The following is a 20498-nucleotide window of genomic DNA, read 5'->3' as shown; positions in this document are numbered from 1 at the left end:
TGTTTGGTGTTTCTGTCTACTTTAAATTTCCATTTGCGAGTAACCGTTGATTACTTCTTTTCATCATAACTCATAACCAATGTATGCTAATCAATTACCGTCTTTTTGACTGGAAAGGAACTATGTATGTAAATAAAAACAATGGCAAAATGACCAGAGAAGTATTCGGTATTCCACGGTTTTAACATCACAACTGCACTAGTGGTATACTTTAATGATCAAGAGGCCAACTGAACTGAGAACAATCACATCATCAACCATTAGATTGACCAACAATGAGCGCTATGAGTAAGTTTACCTCAAATACCGAGATTCCAATGTTATCAAAAATGCCTGACCCCGTATATCCAATGTCAAAGACGAGTCCAAACCAGTAGTTAAGTACCAACATTTGGTGATGGGGTTGCTATGGGCTGGCCATGAGAATATCTCCACTGCTCACATGCTCCACATTTCTCCATCTTCACAGTGTTTACCATTGTACAAAATTTGCATGACCATGACTTGTACTTCTCCTCTGCTTTTGGCTTGAGGGTTCCACAAAGCTCGCATATTGGAGCCAATGGCTGCAAATATTATTCAGTATCCAGCCTATTAATCTATAATATACAGGAGATATAACAAAAAAGATTAGATAATAAAGAGCATTAGACTCTAACCGGATTCAACAATGTGCATGTCATGCACTCCCACCCGGAAGACTTTGTGTCACGTCCTGTTTTTTCATTGCTAGTAGATCCGCTAGCAAAGTCTTCAGTTGTTAAATCAATACAACATTCTGTTTGCCGACTTCTTTTATTTACGGAAATGTTGTTTGTAGCTTCTGCATTGGATACCGAGGGAACATCCGTCAAGTCAACAAAATTTAGTTCTGAATGACTATCATTTGATTGGTGACTTCTTTTGGAACCTAGAACACTAGAGGAAGCCGAGCTTTGTGGCACAGTTTCTTCTTCCTCTTCGACTAGTTGCTGTATGCCACACCATATGTCGTCCTGTAATCTCCTTTCTGCAGCCATCGCAGCTGCTTGTCCGGGAGTCAGGGAAGACATAATAGATTTATCGCCACCAAGGCGTTTAGGGCCAGCTGGTAAAAGAGATCCCAAACGGGCTCTATTTTGAGCGGCAACAAGTGCAGTCTGGCGGAGAGACGAAAGGGGTGGTTGTCGAGTGAAGCCACCTAAACGTCTACCGGGAAGATCAAACCCGTCACCAGACCCAGTAATTCCTTTACTCATAAACTCCTCACATTCCTAGAGTAAGTAAAAGAAAGAAACTAATGTGAAGTAAAAACAAAAGTGGGTGATAAGAGTGAACATGGATGGATAGGGTACCTTCCTAAGATCATCCCAGAGTTTATAGAAAGCGACATTATGGGGACCAATAGAGTTATGACACAGTTCATGAAGCATCGTATCAAGAACTTGATCAAACGGGTAAAAGTCCCAATCTGTATTCGGTCTTCGAAGTCTGAGCTTTACATGAATACCATGTCCCACGTTCAGCCCCAAAAGCCGCGGGTTTTTAGGACTGCACCCACAGCACCAATATAATCATATCATAGAGCAATTTAATTTCTAAGGAATTTGTAAACAAACAGCAAATATAAAATTAAGAAAGTACCACATTTCAGAAAGAACTTTGACTCTCCAATTATGTTTCCGCATGATGGGTTGAACCTGTTTGGCGATTCTTTCAAGGAACTTGCGAGCCTCGTCTGCTCCAACCTTCTTCTTTAAGGTTCTGATCTCCCATACCTTGTGAACATCTCCTCCATTATTCATCTTATTATTCAATTATTAGATCTTAATTTAAAATTAAAAATAAAAGCGAATCGGAATCGGATATCATCGACACCCTGTCCTGCTAAATCAATTCAAATTTCTAGGGTTTACTTTTGCATTGGCGGGCTTGATTCCACACCCCTTCCCCAGCCCCTATTTGCCCCTTTTATTTCATTTTTTAGAATTTGATTAATAATCACGTGGTTATAAAATTCTTTTCATTTTCCTATTCAAAATTACAAAATAATCGGTTTCCCTTTATTTAGTCATATCTATCTATTAATGTACTCCCGCTAACCTAATTATAATTTGATTTTTAAGGTTTTTTCTAACTTTGATTATAAAAAAATTTTGTTTGTCATATATAACACTTAATAAAATAAAGTTAAATTAAATTTCATTATTTAAAAACTATAATTTTTATGAAAACTAAAAAACTGATAAAGACAGATTTATTAGTAAAAAATTTTGTTGCAATTTGTTTATATTTATTGTTATTTTAACTTTCTAGGAAAATTAAACATGAAATTGTCATATATTTAAGCTTAAACATAAATATTTTACATACAAATATTTTAATATTTTTGATTTAATCCCCATACTTTTAATTGATTAAAGTATTTATATGTGAAAGAATTTTTACAATCAAACTTAGATCTATATATTAAGTTTCCCTTTTATAATAACTATATATAAATGTTAAGTGAATGAGATGCAATACATATCTATATCACATTTTAAAACATTTCTTTATTTTTTTCTCACCAAATTAAATGTATATGAATCTCAAAAAAAATAATTCTTATGTTATAACATCACTAAAGTCTAAGTTTAACATTAATATGTAAAAACTCATTATTTGAGTGGGGAAGTAAATGTGTCTGAAACACCACCCAATCTGGGTATGATCCCCCATATTAAAATGTGATTTTTAATTCAACATAACAAAGTTTTAATAGTAATGCAAATAATGATATGACACACCAACTGAGATTTTAATATAGAAGTTAATGCTCAAAGTGGTTCAATGTGACAAGTTAGTGTTTTTCTATCGAGTTTTGATCATTTGAAAACTAAAATTTTCGTGAAAACTAGAAAATTGCCAAAACATATTATGATCTAAATTTAACACAATATGTTTTTAATATGTTTTTCGAAAAGACATTGTGTTAAGTTCATATCAAAGTGTGTTAGAACAATTTTCTGATTTACAACGTTATCAAAAACACACCGTGATTTAAAACTTTACACAACGTATTTTAGATTACACAATAAAAACACAATTAAAACACATTGTGTTAAATTCATATCACAGTATGTTTTAACCAGTTTTCTAATTCACAAAAAATTTAGTTTTCAAATGAACATTTATAACAAACACAATCACGAGACAATTGGAAAGGTCCATTGAATTCTTTGCAAGTATATAGAAAGCAAAGCCATGAATAGTGAGCTAGATAGACATACACGCCAAGGATGAACGTGACGACTCTACAATTTCAAATTTGGAAATCTAACAATTGATTTGCTAAAGGTTCAAAACCAATGGTAGATGGTGACGTCTAGCAGAAAGACCAATCCGATTGCATATTCACACAAACAACATTCAGACATAAACCAATCCTACATGTTTGAGATGAAGTAAAAAAAGGAAAATGACAAATTGGGCAGTAAAAATGGGGAGTTTTTTACGAGGCTAAAACTGTGGTTGACCCTGAACACTTCTTTGTGTTATACTTTCTTAAATATTTACATTTTAAAAAGGGATAAGTATTCTGGTATGTAACAAACTTTGGACGAATGTCTATAGTAGGAAATAACTAAAATTATGTGTATTGTATGTAAACAACTTTAAAAAATATTTATTATATGTAAGAAAATATACGTGACAATCATATAGAGGTGCCACTTGTCTGATTTTAATTGGTTGAATACATTTTCTTACATACAATAAACATTATTTTCGAGTTGTTTACATACAATACACACAACTTTAGTTATTTCCTACTATAGACATTCGTTCAAAGTTTGTTACATTCCAAGATACTTAACATCTTTTTCTTTGGATAAACGATTTATAGGATTTTATATATTTCCAATTTCAGATACAATTTGAATAGCTTTCAACCCCTTTTGACCAGTTTCATTTTTAGATACGAATCCAAATGTGCCCATATGACCCATTTGTGCTAAATTATATAACCCAAACATAAATTTTATATATGAATGGATCAAAATTTCCACCTGCTGAAAGGATAGAGAATACCATCTATATTACCATCAACACAAACTCTGACAGAAATTCAGATAGAAAAAGTTAAAGAAGCAATGATAAACACAACCTTTACAACAGTCCACAGCTGGAACGTAAGACTTCAATAGTCATCATCATACAAGACTCTGGAGTGAACTTTCAGACAACAACCCTTCAAAAAAAAAAATTATTTAAGACTTCATCATATGGTATTTATGCATACAAAATAAACATATGATTTTGCCAAGTCTGAAATTCAAACGAATGAAAGAAAGAACACAAGAGAGAACACTAACTTGTCTAGCAACTAATCATACAAAGAAATCTTCTATTTCTATATTGTTTTGAAGTAAAGAATCTGAGTATGTTGCTATAATTGCAAAAGATCGCAGATATGTGACCGACAACAAAGCTCTATTATATTCTAAAATTAGAAAATAAAAACTTGACTGATGATGCACACAAAAAAACCCAAAGAATAACTTCCAAGTAATGATCATGTCAAGTATCTATTAATACCAAAATACACTCATGGCCATTTATCACAACTTTTAGGTTTTAAGTCTGTTGTGAAACATATCTTCTATTATATTTTTCTATTTTTCTATCACTGAAATTGAAGAATTTCATTTTTTGGCAGACAGTGAAAAGTGTTCAACGTTTTGTTACAGTGATATGTTCTCTATTCATATATTGACAATAATAATAATAATGTTTACCCAAAAGATGGTAACATGCTCTTTTTTTTGTTAAAAAGAGTACTAATTTCCAAAAAGAGTGATGAGAAGGAAACTATTTCAGGATACATCCATCCAACACGACTTCTGAATTCTCTGCATAAAGCTAGAAAAGACGCACATCTAGTTTCACAATAGGGAGAATGTTCATGCAACTTGTATGAAATGCCAGAATCACCGTTGAATAATAACGGAAATGGGGCAGGTGGACATTACCTATATCCGGCTTATGGAGGGTATTAGAGTATGGTAATAAAAACTGTTTACCCTAGTTATCTAAAGAATTATGCCTACAATCCATCTTGAATGTGCAGCAGTAAATCCTTCTGACTATTTTGAACATCATACAAAAGCCAGATAATAACGCTGACAAAGACCCAACCTTGGATCGAAGTGGTGCCACACGCTGCAGGTTGAGTGATTAATTATATAAATGATATTAGTTCCAGGTTTCAGTATGTAGTTAATGCACTTATACCACTATACTAGGACTTACAATTAATGTAATGGTGGGAGTATATTATTTTCGTCCACATTTTCAGTTTATTAGTGTATGGAAATAGTAATGTACCTGTGTCGGGTATAATGCAGTGTCTTAGAGAGTAAAAGGTAGGATGTTCTGTGGAGAACCCGCCTTGTATCTTAGAAGGTAGATACCCTTTTGACAAGAAGGTAAGCGAGTGAACAGATAATGCTTCAATCTCAAACTTGACTCCACTTTCCAGCAGCAGCTGTAGTTCCAACCTAATTTAATGAAGATGTTACTTTTAGTAATGCGAAAGAAAAAGTTTAAATCATAAGACAAAGAACACTATCAACCTCCATTGTGGCACAACCCTCTGCAGATAACATCGCTTTAAAATTGCCTCTGTTTTGATCCTATCTGATACAAATCAATTTCGATTATATTCAATAAAGCAGGAAAAAGAATTCAGTGTAAGAGGAAGCTAACTTAGAGAAACAAGATAGAAGATATACGGATTCCCACCTTCGGTTGTCATAGGAAGAAGACAATGTTGTGGAATACTATATTTCTCCACATCTGACGGAAATGCTCCAATCCATTGTATCTCAGGAAGCCTCATAATCTTTGCATCATATGCCATTTGCTTTAAAGATATTATTTTAAGTCAAAAAAACTTGCTCATCTTGTGCATTGACATATGACTCATACATGATGTTACAAAGCTTGCAACTACAATTAGCTTTAATTACTTAGCATTATACTGAAACTACCTTACATACATCACCAGATGGTAATATGGGCTGGTCAGATAGCATGTCAAGAAAGGCTGGCTCAGGTTACATTGACCATTAAACACTTCTTTTCCAAACAGTTGAATTTGTATAGGGATAAGTGAAGTGTCAAGTTTAATAAAGTTATAATACAATCATGGTCCAAATATCCGAATAAAACAATTTAGGAAGTTGTATGCAGTAAAAAAAATGAGTGACCTTCAACTCATACACATTCCTTATTAACAGATCTTTTTTTCATTTAACATATTTTTGAGAGAACAAGACCCCATTTGACATGTAAATAAATAATTAAATAAATTGATCAAAATTGACCCCTCGAGATATATCCTATTATAATTGAAACTTATCTATAGTGAAAATCAGAACCATGGTATGAACATAGAAGAGTCTATAAAGATGTTACCATTGAACCAAACCGGTATGTTGTCAAGATGTCAAAGCCATATGGATCACAATCAACCAAGCAATAGACCGGCAATTTCAGCTGTTCGGTGAGTAGCCGCAAGAACCTGTTTAAGAAATAGAAGTACAGACAGCATCAAGACAGAAGCTGCTTTCGGTCAGTATTCTGATATAAAATTCAAATAACTGAACTTTTACCTCCTTGTTGGAATATCAGGATAACCTCTGCCCTGTAGGTAGATATAGTTAATGACTGATTAATATAGAGATGTGCAACGGATGACTCTCTTACCGTGATGACAATGCAACGATTAGTCTTGCAAAAACAATCGTTTGCTAGCCGTTGAAATACTGTATGGTAGAAATTACAAAGCAGTTATCAGTTTCAGATACCAAAGAAAGCTGTACCTGCAAGTCTTGCTACAGAAAGACCTTACCTGATTCTTTCTCCACCACTAGTATGTAGTCTGCGACACTGATGATATCTAGCACAAAAACCAGAAAAATATGAGTAACACATGAGATATCCTATATATATAAGATACTTAATAACCAAACACATGAGTATATATATTGCTTCTATTTTGATATGTGGAAATATGGTACTATAGTTTTCTTCCTTCCTACGTACGTCTTTATATGTAATATCTGCAAATTTCATCATTTCAAAAATCTATCTACAAAAAGGAATTAAACAAAGAAACTGGAAGGTGTATTTGTCCCAGCATATCAACTTGAGGAGAACTTAAGAGGATACTGAAAGGTCGGATAGCTATATGTTATCGATTAACAAATATAACCTTTTTAATACAGATCTCCCTGCTATCTATAATTCTATATACCTTTCACTTCTTCTATGTGTACCGGAATAGAGTGTGCCTGCATGCAAACCAGAATTTAACCATCAATTGCAGTCCAGCAAACAAAATACAAAAGATGACATCTTCCTTCTTACAGTATCAGGGTGACTTAGACAGTTTGTAATTCTATCAGCTTCTGAAAATCTCAGCCATCCCATCACCAATCTGAGACAAAAATAAACAGAAATATATAGATTGGATGCCAAAGTGATTAATGAGTGACACTGTAACTTCAACTCAATATATTTAAGTTAGTGTGATCGTGTTCTCAGACTTCAAGATATGAAAGTATTATTGATTTTTATATGCACGCAAGCTGAGTCTTCGTTAAATATTATGAGGTGGACTTATTTTGATACCAGAAAAGGTCAATTCTCGCAAGAACTATTTGAAATACTATTGAAAGAGGCACTCATAGAGCACGTATCAGATACAGACACCATTTCAATCATATCCTTATTGATTTTTAGCAGGTACCCACCCTTTCGCAACAGACACCTGCAAGAAGAAGCAGAACAAGAAATTAAGCTAACATGATCTACAAATTTTACTTCTGATGCTGCCAGTTGTTGATAAAGTCTTAATTTTAAAAAAAAAAAAATCAGGTGCAATACTATTTTATAAGAAAATATCCAATAGTCTCACTTAGCAGCATGGTTATCTATGGAAGGATACACAGCAGTCAACCACAAAATACTTCCATACACAATCTTAGTATTAAAATGAAACAGAGGTAATACATCTCAAGTGACACATATCAAAGAGTAAGATTGGTCCACAATCCAGATATATGTCAATCCCCATCAATTCAGATGCCGTAACAGAATACATAATACTCGGAAGTATTTGTTGGAGACCAGTCATCTGTGGATACTTCATCTGTATGGGCAGATATTCATTCAATGGGCTCTTTTATAAATATACATTTACCAGAAACTAAAATACAGATACATAGACAAGAGAAAATACGTACAACATTCAGATTGTGGCGACTGCACTGAAGAAGGATGCAAATGTCATTGATGGTGCGGTCAACAACGGATTGTTCTGGTAGAGATATTTTTATAAGAGACAGATTAAGAAAACAGTGACATTATGTCAAGTAACCTAGATTTTTTTCATGTGTTGAGAGCTAAGCAGATTAAAAAAAGAAAACTGGTATCTCAAATGTGATAAGAGTGTCAAAGCAGAAATACTACAGTATATAAAGCAACCAATTTTTGCACATTCTAATGTGCATTTTCTTCCATTGATTGTGATCACATAATAGAAAATGGAGCCACAAAAATAACAGCATAAAAGAAAATTCAAGTTCACCTCGAAACACAGAAGGATGCATGTAATAAATGTCTCTCTTTGACCCATGCTTATTCTCTTGCAGAAGTTGTTGAACAATAAGCAGTACTCGCAGTAAAATGTCTGAGACAAAAACAATATACATATATATATAAATATTAATATTGAGATAAATATATATGAACGCTATCCAATAGGAGAATATCCTCAAAAATAAAATCAATTAAAAAACTTCTGCCATTGCTCACCTAACCTACGTGCATGGTACTCCCGTTGCAGGGTGAGAATCTCCACTCCCTTAACAGTATCATGGCTGCAATAGCTGATTAAGTAAAAGAAGCGGGTTGGTTGGTCTCTTTTTGATAAGTGTTGTACAAACAGATATGCATAACAATAATAATCAGTCCACTACAAGCACTATGGCAAGAAAACCTTATAAGATAATTTGACAACTCTAGCAATGAATAAAATTACTTGTCGTGACAGTTAATGTAAAAGGGGGAGGGAAGGAAAGGACATGATCAATTTCCCAAAATTTAGTGTGAAGGGTTAAGATACAACAGGTGGATAACCAAGAAGAGGATGAACTGAAGTGAGTTGAATATTAGTGTGGCATCAACAAACTACACAACCAGGAGAAGAGGCTGAAAAGGCATTATCAGGCCATTGGTGTCTTGGTCTAAAGAAAACTTAATTGAGAAAGAAAATCTTCATATCTCATTGATCAAGAATTACAAGACAAGTAAAAATATGATTACAATAACTCTGTATCTAACTATCATCTATCTATATATTCAAAACAAATATTAACCGCCTCTAACTACTATATTTACATAATATACCCTATACTTCTAGAATTAACTGAATAGACCTTAAATTTATTATTTACATATATTCTACATCCCCCCCTCAAGCTGGAGGCATGGAAAGACCCAGCTCGGAACTAAGAATAGAGTGTTGTTCTGGTGAGAGGGTTTTTGTCATGAGGTCTGCCAGTTGAAGTTTGAATGGGATATGAGCAGTTTGCAAGAAACCATCTTCAACTTTGTCTCTTGTAAAATGAACATCAATGTCCAAATGCTTTGTTCGTTCATGAAAACATTGATTGGCAGCTATTAACTGAGCAGATTTGTTGTCACAAAAGAGTGTAATTGGAAGTCTGACAGGAACATAAAGATCTTTAAGAAGAAAACTTAACCAGACAAGCTCACATGTAGTAGCAGCCATACTACAATACTCAGCTTCAGTTGAAGATCTGGAAACAGTTGGTTGTTTCTTGGTTTTCCAAGACACAAGTGAATGCCCCAGAAATATACAATAACCTGTGAGAGATCTTCGTGCCATAATGCAAGAAGCCCAATCAGCATCAGAAAATCCAGTTAATTGTAATTCTGTTTGAACAGGGTAAAATAATCCTTCACAAATAGAACCCTTTAAGTATCTTAAAAGGTGTCTGGCAGCTTACATATGGTCAGTAGTAGGAGCAGAAACAAACTGACTAAGGTGTTGGACAGGATAAGAAATGTTTGGGCGAGTCATAGTCAAATTTCAATACCAAGGAAGTATTTTGCAGGACCTAAATCTTTAATGGTGAATTTTGCATCAAGTGCAGCCTTGGTTGAATTGATATCACTCACATGTACCAGTTAAAAGGACATCATCCACATAAACCAAGGCAATTAAGATATTACCATTCTCATGTTTGACAAACAATGAGTAATCATGTTTAGACAAAATAAAACCCAAAGTAAGAAGAAATTTAGTAAACTCTTGGTTCCATTGTCTTGAGGCTTGCTTAAGACCATAAAGTGATCTTTTCAATTTGCAGACCTCGCCATTCTTTGCCTTTTGATATCCATCTGGTGGCAACATATAGATATCCTCTTCAATGTAGCCATGTAAAAAAGCATTATTGATATCCAATTGATGCAATAACCATCTTTTAACTGTAGCCAAGGCAATAATAACCCTAACAGTAGCTAATTTTGCCACAGGAGAGAAAGTATGTTTATAATCAATGCCTGGTTGCTGCACAAAGCCCCTAACTACCAATCTTGCCTTAAACCTTTCAACATCCCCATTAGCTTTGTATTTTACCTTATACACCCATTTGGAAGAAATAGCTTTATGTCCATGGGGTAAAGATGTGAGATCCCAAGTATTGTTTTGTTCAAGAGCATTGAGTTCAGCATCCCTTGCTGCAACCCATTGAGGATTCTTTACTGCTTCAGAGTAAGAAGATAGCTCTTGAATGGCCATTACATTGGCCAAAAAACACAGATGATCTTGGGGAATGTATTTGGTATTATCACGGGTAAACAGGGGATATAACACTTTTGTAGAGGAAACAAAATTGCTTTGTGACTGAGAGGTATTAGTGACAAAATCCTTAAGCCAGACAGGTTTGCTAGTATTCCTGTTAGATCTCCTCAAATTAGAATTAGAAGTATTACTAGACATAGAGGAAGGTATAGTGGAGGAATTGAAAAGGTATCACAAGGTATGATGGAAGGAATTTCATGACTAAGAGTAGTATTGATTGCAGGAATATTATCTAAAATAGGGCAATCAGTTTCAAATGAAGGAAATCAGAAAAGGTTGGAGAATCAAGTTGAGAAAGAGATGCAGATTCTTTATAGGGAAATGTGCTCCTTAAAAATGACATCCCTACTCATAAACACATCTCCATGCCCTATTTTCAAACTTATCTCTAAGAGGTTTTGGAATGTTTGCATAACAAAGACAACCAATAATCCTGAGATTATCATAAGGAGAATTGCCATGTAAAACCTCATAAGGAGTTTTCCAGGATAAAAGTTGCATGGGCATTTTATTGATCAAGTAGGTAGCAGCCAAAATACAATCTCCCCAAAATTTTAAAGGAAGATTAGCATGGACTCTAAGAGCTCTAGCAGTATCTAAGAGATGTCTATGCTTTCTTTCCACTATCCCATTTTGTTGGGGGGAATAAGATTAACAAGTTCAATTCCATTGTCAGACCTAATGACTTTGATTTTTGTGTGAAATTGAGTTTCAATATAGGATATAAAATCGGAAACAATACTCAAGATTCGGTCTTTTGTATGAACCAAATATGTCCATGTGGCTCTACTCTTATCATCAACAATGGTGAAAAAATAATGAGCATCATTCAAACAAGGAACCTTATATGGACCCCAAAGATCCATATGCAACAAATCAAAACAATTTGCAAGAATTGCTAGAAGGAAAAGGTAATCTATGACTTTTAGAAAATGAGCAACTATCACAATGAAATTGTGAAACATCAAGGTTCTTACATGCCTGAAGATGTACCATCTTAGACAAAGAGGTATGTCCAAGTCTAGCATGAATGACATCAAAATCAACATAAGTTTTAGGCATTACAAAATTGCTACAAGCAGTTTTATTCAAATGAATAAAAGGAACAGAATCTGAATAGGTTGCATGAAAAGCAGTGACTGAGGCAGTAAATGCATCCATACTTGATGTAGGCTTGCATATATACAACCTTTGGGACCCTTTGCCAAGTGCAACAACTTGTCTAGTTGAAGGGTCCTGAAAAACACAGTCATCAGGATAGAATTGAGCAACAAGCTTATTTGCATGTACCAAAGTACCAACAGAAAGCAAATTAACTTGAAATTCAGGAATGTAGAACACATTGGTGAGAGTGACAAAAGGAGTTAAAGTGACTTGACCAATAATGAAAACCTTTTTATACAACCCATCAGGTAATTTCACCAGAATTGGTGTAGATAATATCTGAATAGAATGAAATAAAGACATATTGGGTGACATGTGATCAGTTGCTCCTGAATCTGATATCCAATCTTTTTTTATATCAAAAGAAGGATGCCACATCATAGCAAATGCGACAGGATTAGCAAATATGCTATGGCAGGAAGCAAAAAAAGAGAAAGTACTTGCATGACCAAAAGTACTAGCATGATTGGAATTGACATAATGTGAAGAGCTATTATCAATCACTGGATTTTTTCCATTAAACATCTTAATGACCTCTTGACAGACAGCTGCCACCAATTGTTGGTCCAGATTTGACTTGCCACCACCAGAATTATCATGAATCATTTGAACATCCAAAGGAGAATCTTCATGTATGTTTTCAAAACCTACTTGAGTAGCGGCTCTAAGACCTCTTTTAGGTTTCCTACTACCTTTGTACCAATCTAGATACCCCAACCTCTCAAAGCACTGCTCAAAAAGATGTCCATCTTGCTTACAATATGTGCAAACCCTTTTATTTTCCCCTTTTGAATCAAATTTTCCATTCTTAAAATCCCTTTTAACACCAAAATTATTCTTAGGGTTGTTGTTTGCAAAGAAAGCAGCAAGCTCTATGTGATTAGTATTTACTTGTCTCTGTTTCTCCACTTGTTGAACAGTATAGTAAGCTTTGTTAATAGAGGGCAAAGGGTCTGTGGACAAAATTTGGCTTCTAACACTTTCATAATCATCATTCAATTTCATCAAGAATTGCATCAACTTAGATTTACTATCCATCTCAAAGAAGTTTTTTATTAAATCACAAGTGCATTCAGCCATTTTCCGACAGTTACAAGTAGGTATTCCATTCAAATTATTCAATTCATCCCAATATTTCTTGAGTTTATTGAAATAAGCAGCAACAGACAAATTACCTTGTGAAACCTTGCTTAATTCTCTTTCAACTGAAAGATAAGAGGTCCATTGCATTGACCATACCTTTCATTAAGTTCTTTCCACGAATCTTTTGCCAATTCATTGTACATGAAAGCATCTGACAATTCAGGAGTCATAGAATTGAGTATCCAACAAATAACCATATAATCACACCGTATCCATCTCTCTGTATCGACTGAATTGTTATTTGGCTTAACACAAGTGCCATCAATGAACCCTAACTTGAGTTTTGCTCCTAAAGCCTTCTTTATGTTGCGACTCCACCCTAAGAAATTGCTTCAATTAAAAGGAGTATTGGTAAGAAGCATTCCTGGATGATCGGAGGTAGTTAGACTCAGAGGATCATTGATATTTGATGTAATTGCGGAATTAGGCCTAGATTGGCGAGAAGTTGGATAGGGAATCGCCATTAAAACGATTCAAAACTCGAAACCCTAATTTGTGGATTATAGATCGAAGTATAAGGATTAACGAATCAATCAGGATTTGATCGGAGTATAAGGAAGAACGAAATCAGTCGAATTTGAAGATAGCCCATCGTATTTGATCGGAAAATTGGCCGGGAAATGAAAAATTAGGGTTTCAGAGATCCACGTATCCATGTGCTCTGATACCACGAAGAAAACTTAATTGAATGAGAAAATCTTCATATCTCATTGATCAAGAATTACAAGAAGTAAAAATATGATTACAATAACTCTGTATCTAACTATATATTCAAAACAAATATTAACCGCCTATAAACTACTATATTTACATAATATACCCTATACTTCTAGAATTAAATGAATAGACCTTATATTTATTATTTACATATATTCTACATGGTCCAGGATGTCTTCCCCTAAGGAGTTTCATCCTGGGAGCAAGGGTTCAAATCTTTGGCATTTGGGGAGGGGGCCTTTGTAATGTTCTACCCTTGCAAGACATGGGGAGCAAACCCTTTAGGGCGCGATCAGAATTCGAACTCGGGGTGGGCTGGGCACATCAATTCTAGGGGTGTTGCCAGTTCTTTTGTCGATCAAAAAAGAGGGTAGGGTTAATGTGAGAACCAAAATATGGGAGAGAACCGTGAGAACCACCAGTTTCCCTCCATCTTTTTCCTTTTTGGTGTGGTTTTTCAATTTTAAAATTTTGTATTTTTAGTTTTTGAATTCTTTTTTACTTTTTTATTTTCTTTTAACATAAACACATTCCAAAAAAAAAAAAAGTTTAAAAAAAAAAATTCTTTTTTCGGTAAAAATCATATGGGTTGCGTGTGGAAAACGTATAGATACGATGCGGGCGTTGCCCTTATCCGTTCTAAAGGAGTTGTCACCGGACGCATAAGGGAATGGTGTGGATTTGATGGGCGGCGATCCAAGAGATGGTGCCACGGGAGTAGCCCTTAACTATAATGGTTTTTTAGTGGTTTTCATGGTTCTCACCATTATTTTGGTTCTCACTTGATCACTTCACTATATATGTATGTATCATATATGCTCTGCGGAAGGTCTTTCATCTACCTACCACCCTAGCTACTTGTTCAATTTATCCATACAAACACACACACAAACACACACACATACATACATACATACATACATACATACATACATACATATATATTGAACTAAAGTAAAACATTTATGTAACTCTGTCTTTCTAACAAGTAACAACAAAATAATTTGGGGAAGAGAAGTAACCAGTTTCCAGAAGGATCGGTGCAGTAATTAGAAAAACGATTGAAGTAGATCACAGGGGAACGACCGTTGGAAATGGATTCGACAATTGAACCGGTAAAATCTGCACCAAATTTATTGTTATAATATACAGGAAATATGTAAAATACTTACTAACGAAAATTCAATTCAATTCAACTCAATTCGAATGGCGGACCTCGTATCTTCTTCTGCAACATATGGCTGGATGAATTTTTTCCTTCCATTATATTATTAATTTCCATTCCATTAATTATTATTATTATTATTATTATTATTATTATTATTATTATTATTATTATTATTATTATTATTATTATTATTATTTTATTGTTATATATGTGTAATATATGTGCGTGTGGCTTGCCCTAGTTTGTTTGCAGCTGCTAACTCGTGTTAAACCAATCTACCAATATATATATATATATATATATATGGGGATGGGAATATAAGGCTATCTAAGCTTAGGTGTGGAACACTCACATATTGTATTTTTAATACATATAAATCATGAGGCTCATGCATTTATTCATTAAATAAAAAATAATAAAATATTAGTATGTGGGGGTTCCACACCTAAGCTTAGGTGCCAGACAGTCTTATATTTCTTTTTCCCTATATATATATATATATATATCTTTAATATATATTAAAACAGAAACTTTAATTCAAAAATGAAGTAATTTTAACTATTTATTGAATTTCTATCTTTTTTATCCACCATTGGATCAGTATGATGAAATTTTCTTAACTCAACTTTCAGTCAAATACGTTTTTAGTCTTTCAACTACAAATATTTCAACAATACATATATTAATTTAATATTCTACTTAACTAACCATATCAAAATTAATATGTATAGTTTTTTGGTTATCTTCTTGATTTTCATTAATCTCATATAACATAAATCATCTAGCTTTCTTTTAACTTATTTGAATTTTATATTTGATTTTTTTATAAATCTTCTTATAGAACAATATCATCAAAAATAAAAACATTACACATTCTTGATTTGTTACCAAACAGTGATTGTTTCAAAATTATATCCTTTTTTAATTTTGTAATACCTGATTTTTTTAACAAGTATAAGTAATTATATGTAGAGTTTTTGATTTGTGGCAAGTAATATTATGATTAATCTTTCATTATAGTTTATTTTTCATAAATTGATTCTATTACAAATAGATAATAACAAATAATTTTGTAGTTGATTATAGTCTAAATTAACCTTATGTTATGAAGTATAACTATATATACTTGATGATATGTTATCAAGGTTGAAAAATATGGTTATTATAGTTTACTATTAATCATTTGAATGAACTCGACGAAGATATTTTGAAACAGTCATAATCATGATATGAAAAATGTATGAGTATTGTACATTAACTACACGTCCGCAAAATAAAGAGTAAATATTTGCTCTTAGTTCATCATATACAATATCATGACAGATTAAATTGCTTTTGATAAAGTGGCTGACATCGATGCATCCAGGGAATTTTGAAACATGTAGGTTAAAATCGTCCTACTTTGGAAGCAGTCGTACAAGTACAACCCAAAAATCAATAAGTTCGCTATGATTTCAATAAAGGAGGTTACACGCTTGTCGATCATAGGCATGAAATTAGCTTCTACAAAACAAATACTATTCGTGTATCCAATTATTTTTGTGAATATTATGGATCCTTGTAACTTTGTGATTATACATAGTCAACTACTTCCCTATGAGGCCAACCTTTTTAATTTTTAAATCAATAAATAAAAGTGCATGTTGTACAAAATATAATCATTTGTGACACTACATGGATACTAAATGACTATCATTGTGCTAGCTTTTTATACATATATAATTTTGTTATAGGTTTTTTCCGCGTTTCACGCGGGTTATAATCTAGTATATATAACAAAGTACTAAATTCATTTTTAAACAGAATCCTTGGATGGATTCCATCTTCGATTTATAATCATTAGATTAAATTTAATTGTTTCATCTTTATTAAATGACAATATTAATACTTATACTTTTTATAACTATAAAAAAAATCCCCCTTTATATTTAATTTACACTTTTTGATTTTCCATCACAAATTTACATTTTTTACCCAATAATTCTAATATAATATATTCATAAATTAATAGTTAATATATATATCATAATAATAAAATAATAATATCTATCTTATACCTTATCCAATAGAATAATAGTTAATAAGAATAAAACACATTTTAATTTGAAATATTTAAAATATGTTTTATATAAAATATATAAATCAATTTTCTATTAATAAAAATAGTAAGCTATATTTTAAACCATAATAAAATGAAATTGAATGTTAATAATGTCGTAACACTTTGTATCTACAATATATATATATAGATATATATATGGGACCCTTATTTTGAGAACCCATTTTTTTGTAAGAACCATTAGAACTCCTAAATTTTATATGGGATCACATGTTTTTTTTTCATTCACATGTGAAACGTTATATAAATATATGTTGCAGAAGAAATTTTTTTTCAAAACCTTATATATAGCCGTTTGACACACGTGAACAAAAAACGTGAACAAAGTCATTCACAAGTTCACAAAAGATTATATATAAGGTTTTGAAAAAAAGTTTCTTCTACAATATACATTTTTGTATCATTTCACATGTGAATGAACAAAAAAAACATGTGAACACATATATAATTTAAGAGTTCTTATGGTTCTTATAAAAAAAATGGTTCTCAAAATAAGGAAACTCAGTATATATATATATATAATAATGTCGGGTTTAGAAATTATCAACGACAGTGTTGAGAAGGCCGAGTTTAGCTTAGGTGAGTGATAATTTTGGGAACATCAACCTTTAACATTGATCTGCAATTTTGGAGCATGTAGTGACGAAAAAGTTGCACTCTATTAAACAATATAAAATAAATTATCGAAATTAATGATATATAAATTAGCTTGTAAATATGCATGTCTATTGTAATTACTATTATAAAGGAATTTGAAAAAAATTATAATGTTTTTACATACAACTATATTATTAATGTACTATACATTTACCCAAACAAAGAAAAAACCCTTTTTCAAACCCCCTTTTCTTTCTATTCTATTAAAAATAAAAACAACTTAAAAATTTTACTCTACCAATAGAGGGGTTTATCTCAAAAATAATGTTTTTAACCAAGTGATGTACTTCCAAATAAGAGGCCTATGACAAGAAAGTCAATGTTTGTATGTATTCTTTATTTATTACTATTTTGTAGGAACAAAATTACAAAAAAAAAAAAAATCCTTAAAAGAGTTTACATTGTAGCAAATTTGGAGTGGAGACTCCATCCATAGTTATATTTCATAAATTTTGCAAAGTTATTATAGAATAAAATCTAAACACAATACTAATGCGTTGTCTACGATGGATTCTAACTCAACAATTCAAAGTATTTAGGATATATTATTTTTCACTATTTCAATTGATAAAGATCACAACTTCATTTTTTTTTTGGTAGAAGGGGTAATGTAGGGGGGTCAAACTCGAAAAATGAAATGTAATGGATCTTTTGGAAGATAATTGTTAGGTAAAAAAGTGGGTGTTTTAGGTTTCGGTGGTCTGAATACTCTTAATTTAACATTGATATGTACAAATGGATATGATATGTGGTTTAAAATCTAAATTACGTTAGGTTTAAAATTATCAATGTGATTCATAGTTCTGAGTCTGCGTTCTTGTGTAAAACAAATAGTAATAATATATGGGCAAATATATGTTCCTGATTCTTTAACGCACACTCGATTGCTAGCCCCCTTAAGATATTATTAAAGAAAAGTTAGGAGTGAATATAAGACAAGATTCACCAAATTGGAGTGGGGACTCCATCCATGGTTATATTTTATAAATTTTGCAAAGTCATTATAAAATAAAATATAAACTCAATACTAATGTGTTGTTTATGATAGATTCTAACTCGGTAATTCAAAGTATTAGGATATATTATTTTTCTCTATTTAACACTTAATGAGCAACACAATAAGTGTTTGTGACATTATCAAGGACAAAAAACAAATGTTAATAAAGTGAAATTGAATATTTTAATTTATTAATTATTAATTAAGAAAATAGTATTTTAGATATATATAAGTATAAAAATATATTTACTCGCGTATTACGCGGGACAATAATCTAGTAATTTATATACCAACCAACAAAATGCTCCATTCTCCATTGCTGTCACCAGATTTTAATTAAGGAGCTTATCAAAGGAGGTAATTAAAAGGTTTCTGATAATTGGAACATTTTGGGTTAACTATCATTTGTTCGGAAACTGAGCAGTTACTTACTTACTTATCATTTGTTCGGAAAAGAATCTGGGGATGTATGTAACTTGTCACTTTTTACTATCGTATGTATACATAAAAAATTGAACGTTTGATGGAAGTATACTTACTAAGTTGAAAGAGTGTAGTTACTGGTTGGATCAATATTGTAGCCGGTAACGTGCCATCGTGGCTTCCATGTCACATAAATAATAACGAAACCCTAATATTTTCCCACTTTCTCTTTATTTCTCCCGCCCCCATCTTTTTTCCCGCTCTCTCTCCTATAACAACCCTCATTTTTATAATATTATATAAGTGCTAGTTGTGTTAATTGTGATCCCGTGAGCCTTAGTTATATGAGAAGTTAGTGAATAATGCCCCTAATTAACAATCTTAAGCTATTATTTAGTTCTAAATCAAATTTAATAAAATACCTTAGAACAAAAATTTTAGAGATGATCAAGCGGGTGACAATAATAATAACGTAAGTCTCACAAGTTGAGACACCAATCAAAATTCCTATGAAATATCCAACAAATCAAAAACTAAACCAAATCAAGTAAATATGATCATGATAAATAAAATTTCCAACTAAAAATATAATTGGAAGTTATATGTGCATAAACGCGTCGAAACCTTAATAAGTAAGTATATATGCTTAAAAATAAATACAAGTTTACAACCAATGGCTTATGTAACCAATTAAAAATATAAAAATATATTCATACATGTATATATACATGACTTATACATACATTTATATATTCCTAACTAAAACAACCATTTTCTTACATTTAACTAACATTACACTTATAAAACAAACATATGTATATATACAACTTATATATTTATACTCCTACACTCTTACACTACATTAAACAAAAAAATATATATATATAGAAAACCCCTTCATTACCCTTTTGGCGGTCCCCCCCCCTTAGACCACACACACACTCCACTTTTGAATTCTTATTTCTCACACAATCACTCTTGAAACTCCCAACAAAAACACACTCTTCACTTTCTTCACACACTAGTCATTATTCTCTCAAGAAAAACTCTTTTCTCCCTCTTTCTTTCTTCATTTCGGCCAACCACAAAACAAAGGGAAAAGACAAGCTAAAATCCATCTAAACACTTGTTAATAATAAGGGTTTAAGTTAGGTGAAGCAAGGGTTTGATTAGGCTAAGGTTTAAGGCTTGTTTT

The 20498-nt window shown here is 32.3% G+C and overlaps 2 protein-coding genes across 3 annotated transcripts; both read right to left on the bottom strand.

Moving 5' to 3' along the window:
- Positions 1–2: 2 nt before the first annotated feature.
- On the bottom strand, positions 3–1934 carry LOC122592790 (DNA-dependent metalloprotease WSS1). The gene is made up of 4 exons (XM_043765104.1): positions 1624–1934; positions 1335–1530; positions 660–1253; positions 3–566 (listed from the first exon to the last, which is right to left on the bottom strand). Exons 1-4 carry the CDS (start codon positions 1782–1784, stop codon positions 378–380), a joined length of 1140 nt encoding a protein of 379 aa, XP_043621039.1. The 5' UTR covers positions 1785–1934; the 3' UTR covers positions 3–377.
- Positions 1935–3983: 2049 nt separating this feature from the next.
- LOC122594057 (meiotic recombination protein SPO11-1) lies at positions 3984–15254 on the bottom strand. 2 transcript variants are annotated; one of them, XM_043766534.1, is made up of 16 exons: positions 15155–15252; positions 14962–15061; positions 8842–8915; positions 8615–8716; positions 8271–8344; positions 7779–7795; positions 7393–7462; positions 7280–7316; positions 6875–6922; positions 6730–6788; positions 6636–6667; positions 6439–6544; positions 5764–5884; positions 5595–5658; positions 5347–5519; positions 3984–4210 (listed from the first exon to the last, which is right to left on the bottom strand). In XM_043766534.1, exons 1-16 carry the CDS (start codon positions 15219–15221, stop codon positions 4173–4175), a joined length of 1182 nt encoding a protein of 393 aa, XP_043622469.1. In that variant the 5' UTR covers positions 15222–15252; the 3' UTR covers positions 3984–4172. The 2 variants fall into 2 exon arrangements, with proteins under 2 accessions (XP_043622469.1, XP_043622470.1); XM_043766535.1 differs by lacking the exon at positions 3984–4210 and having other exon boundaries at positions 5427–5519; positions 5595–5654; positions 15155–15254.
- Between the last annotated feature and the right edge of the window lie 5244 nt (positions 15255–20498).

This window comes from Erigeron canadensis, chromosome 3 (genome assembly GCF_010389155.1).
Source record: "Erigeron canadensis isolate Cc75 chromosome 3, C_canadensis_v1, whole genome shotgun sequence".
NCBI classification, from domain to species: Eukaryota; Viridiplantae; Streptophyta; class Magnoliopsida; order Asterales; family Asteraceae; genus Erigeron; species Erigeron canadensis.
Note: the sequence above shows the minus strand (reverse complement) of the source record. Positions and strands in the feature narration are given on the sequence as shown.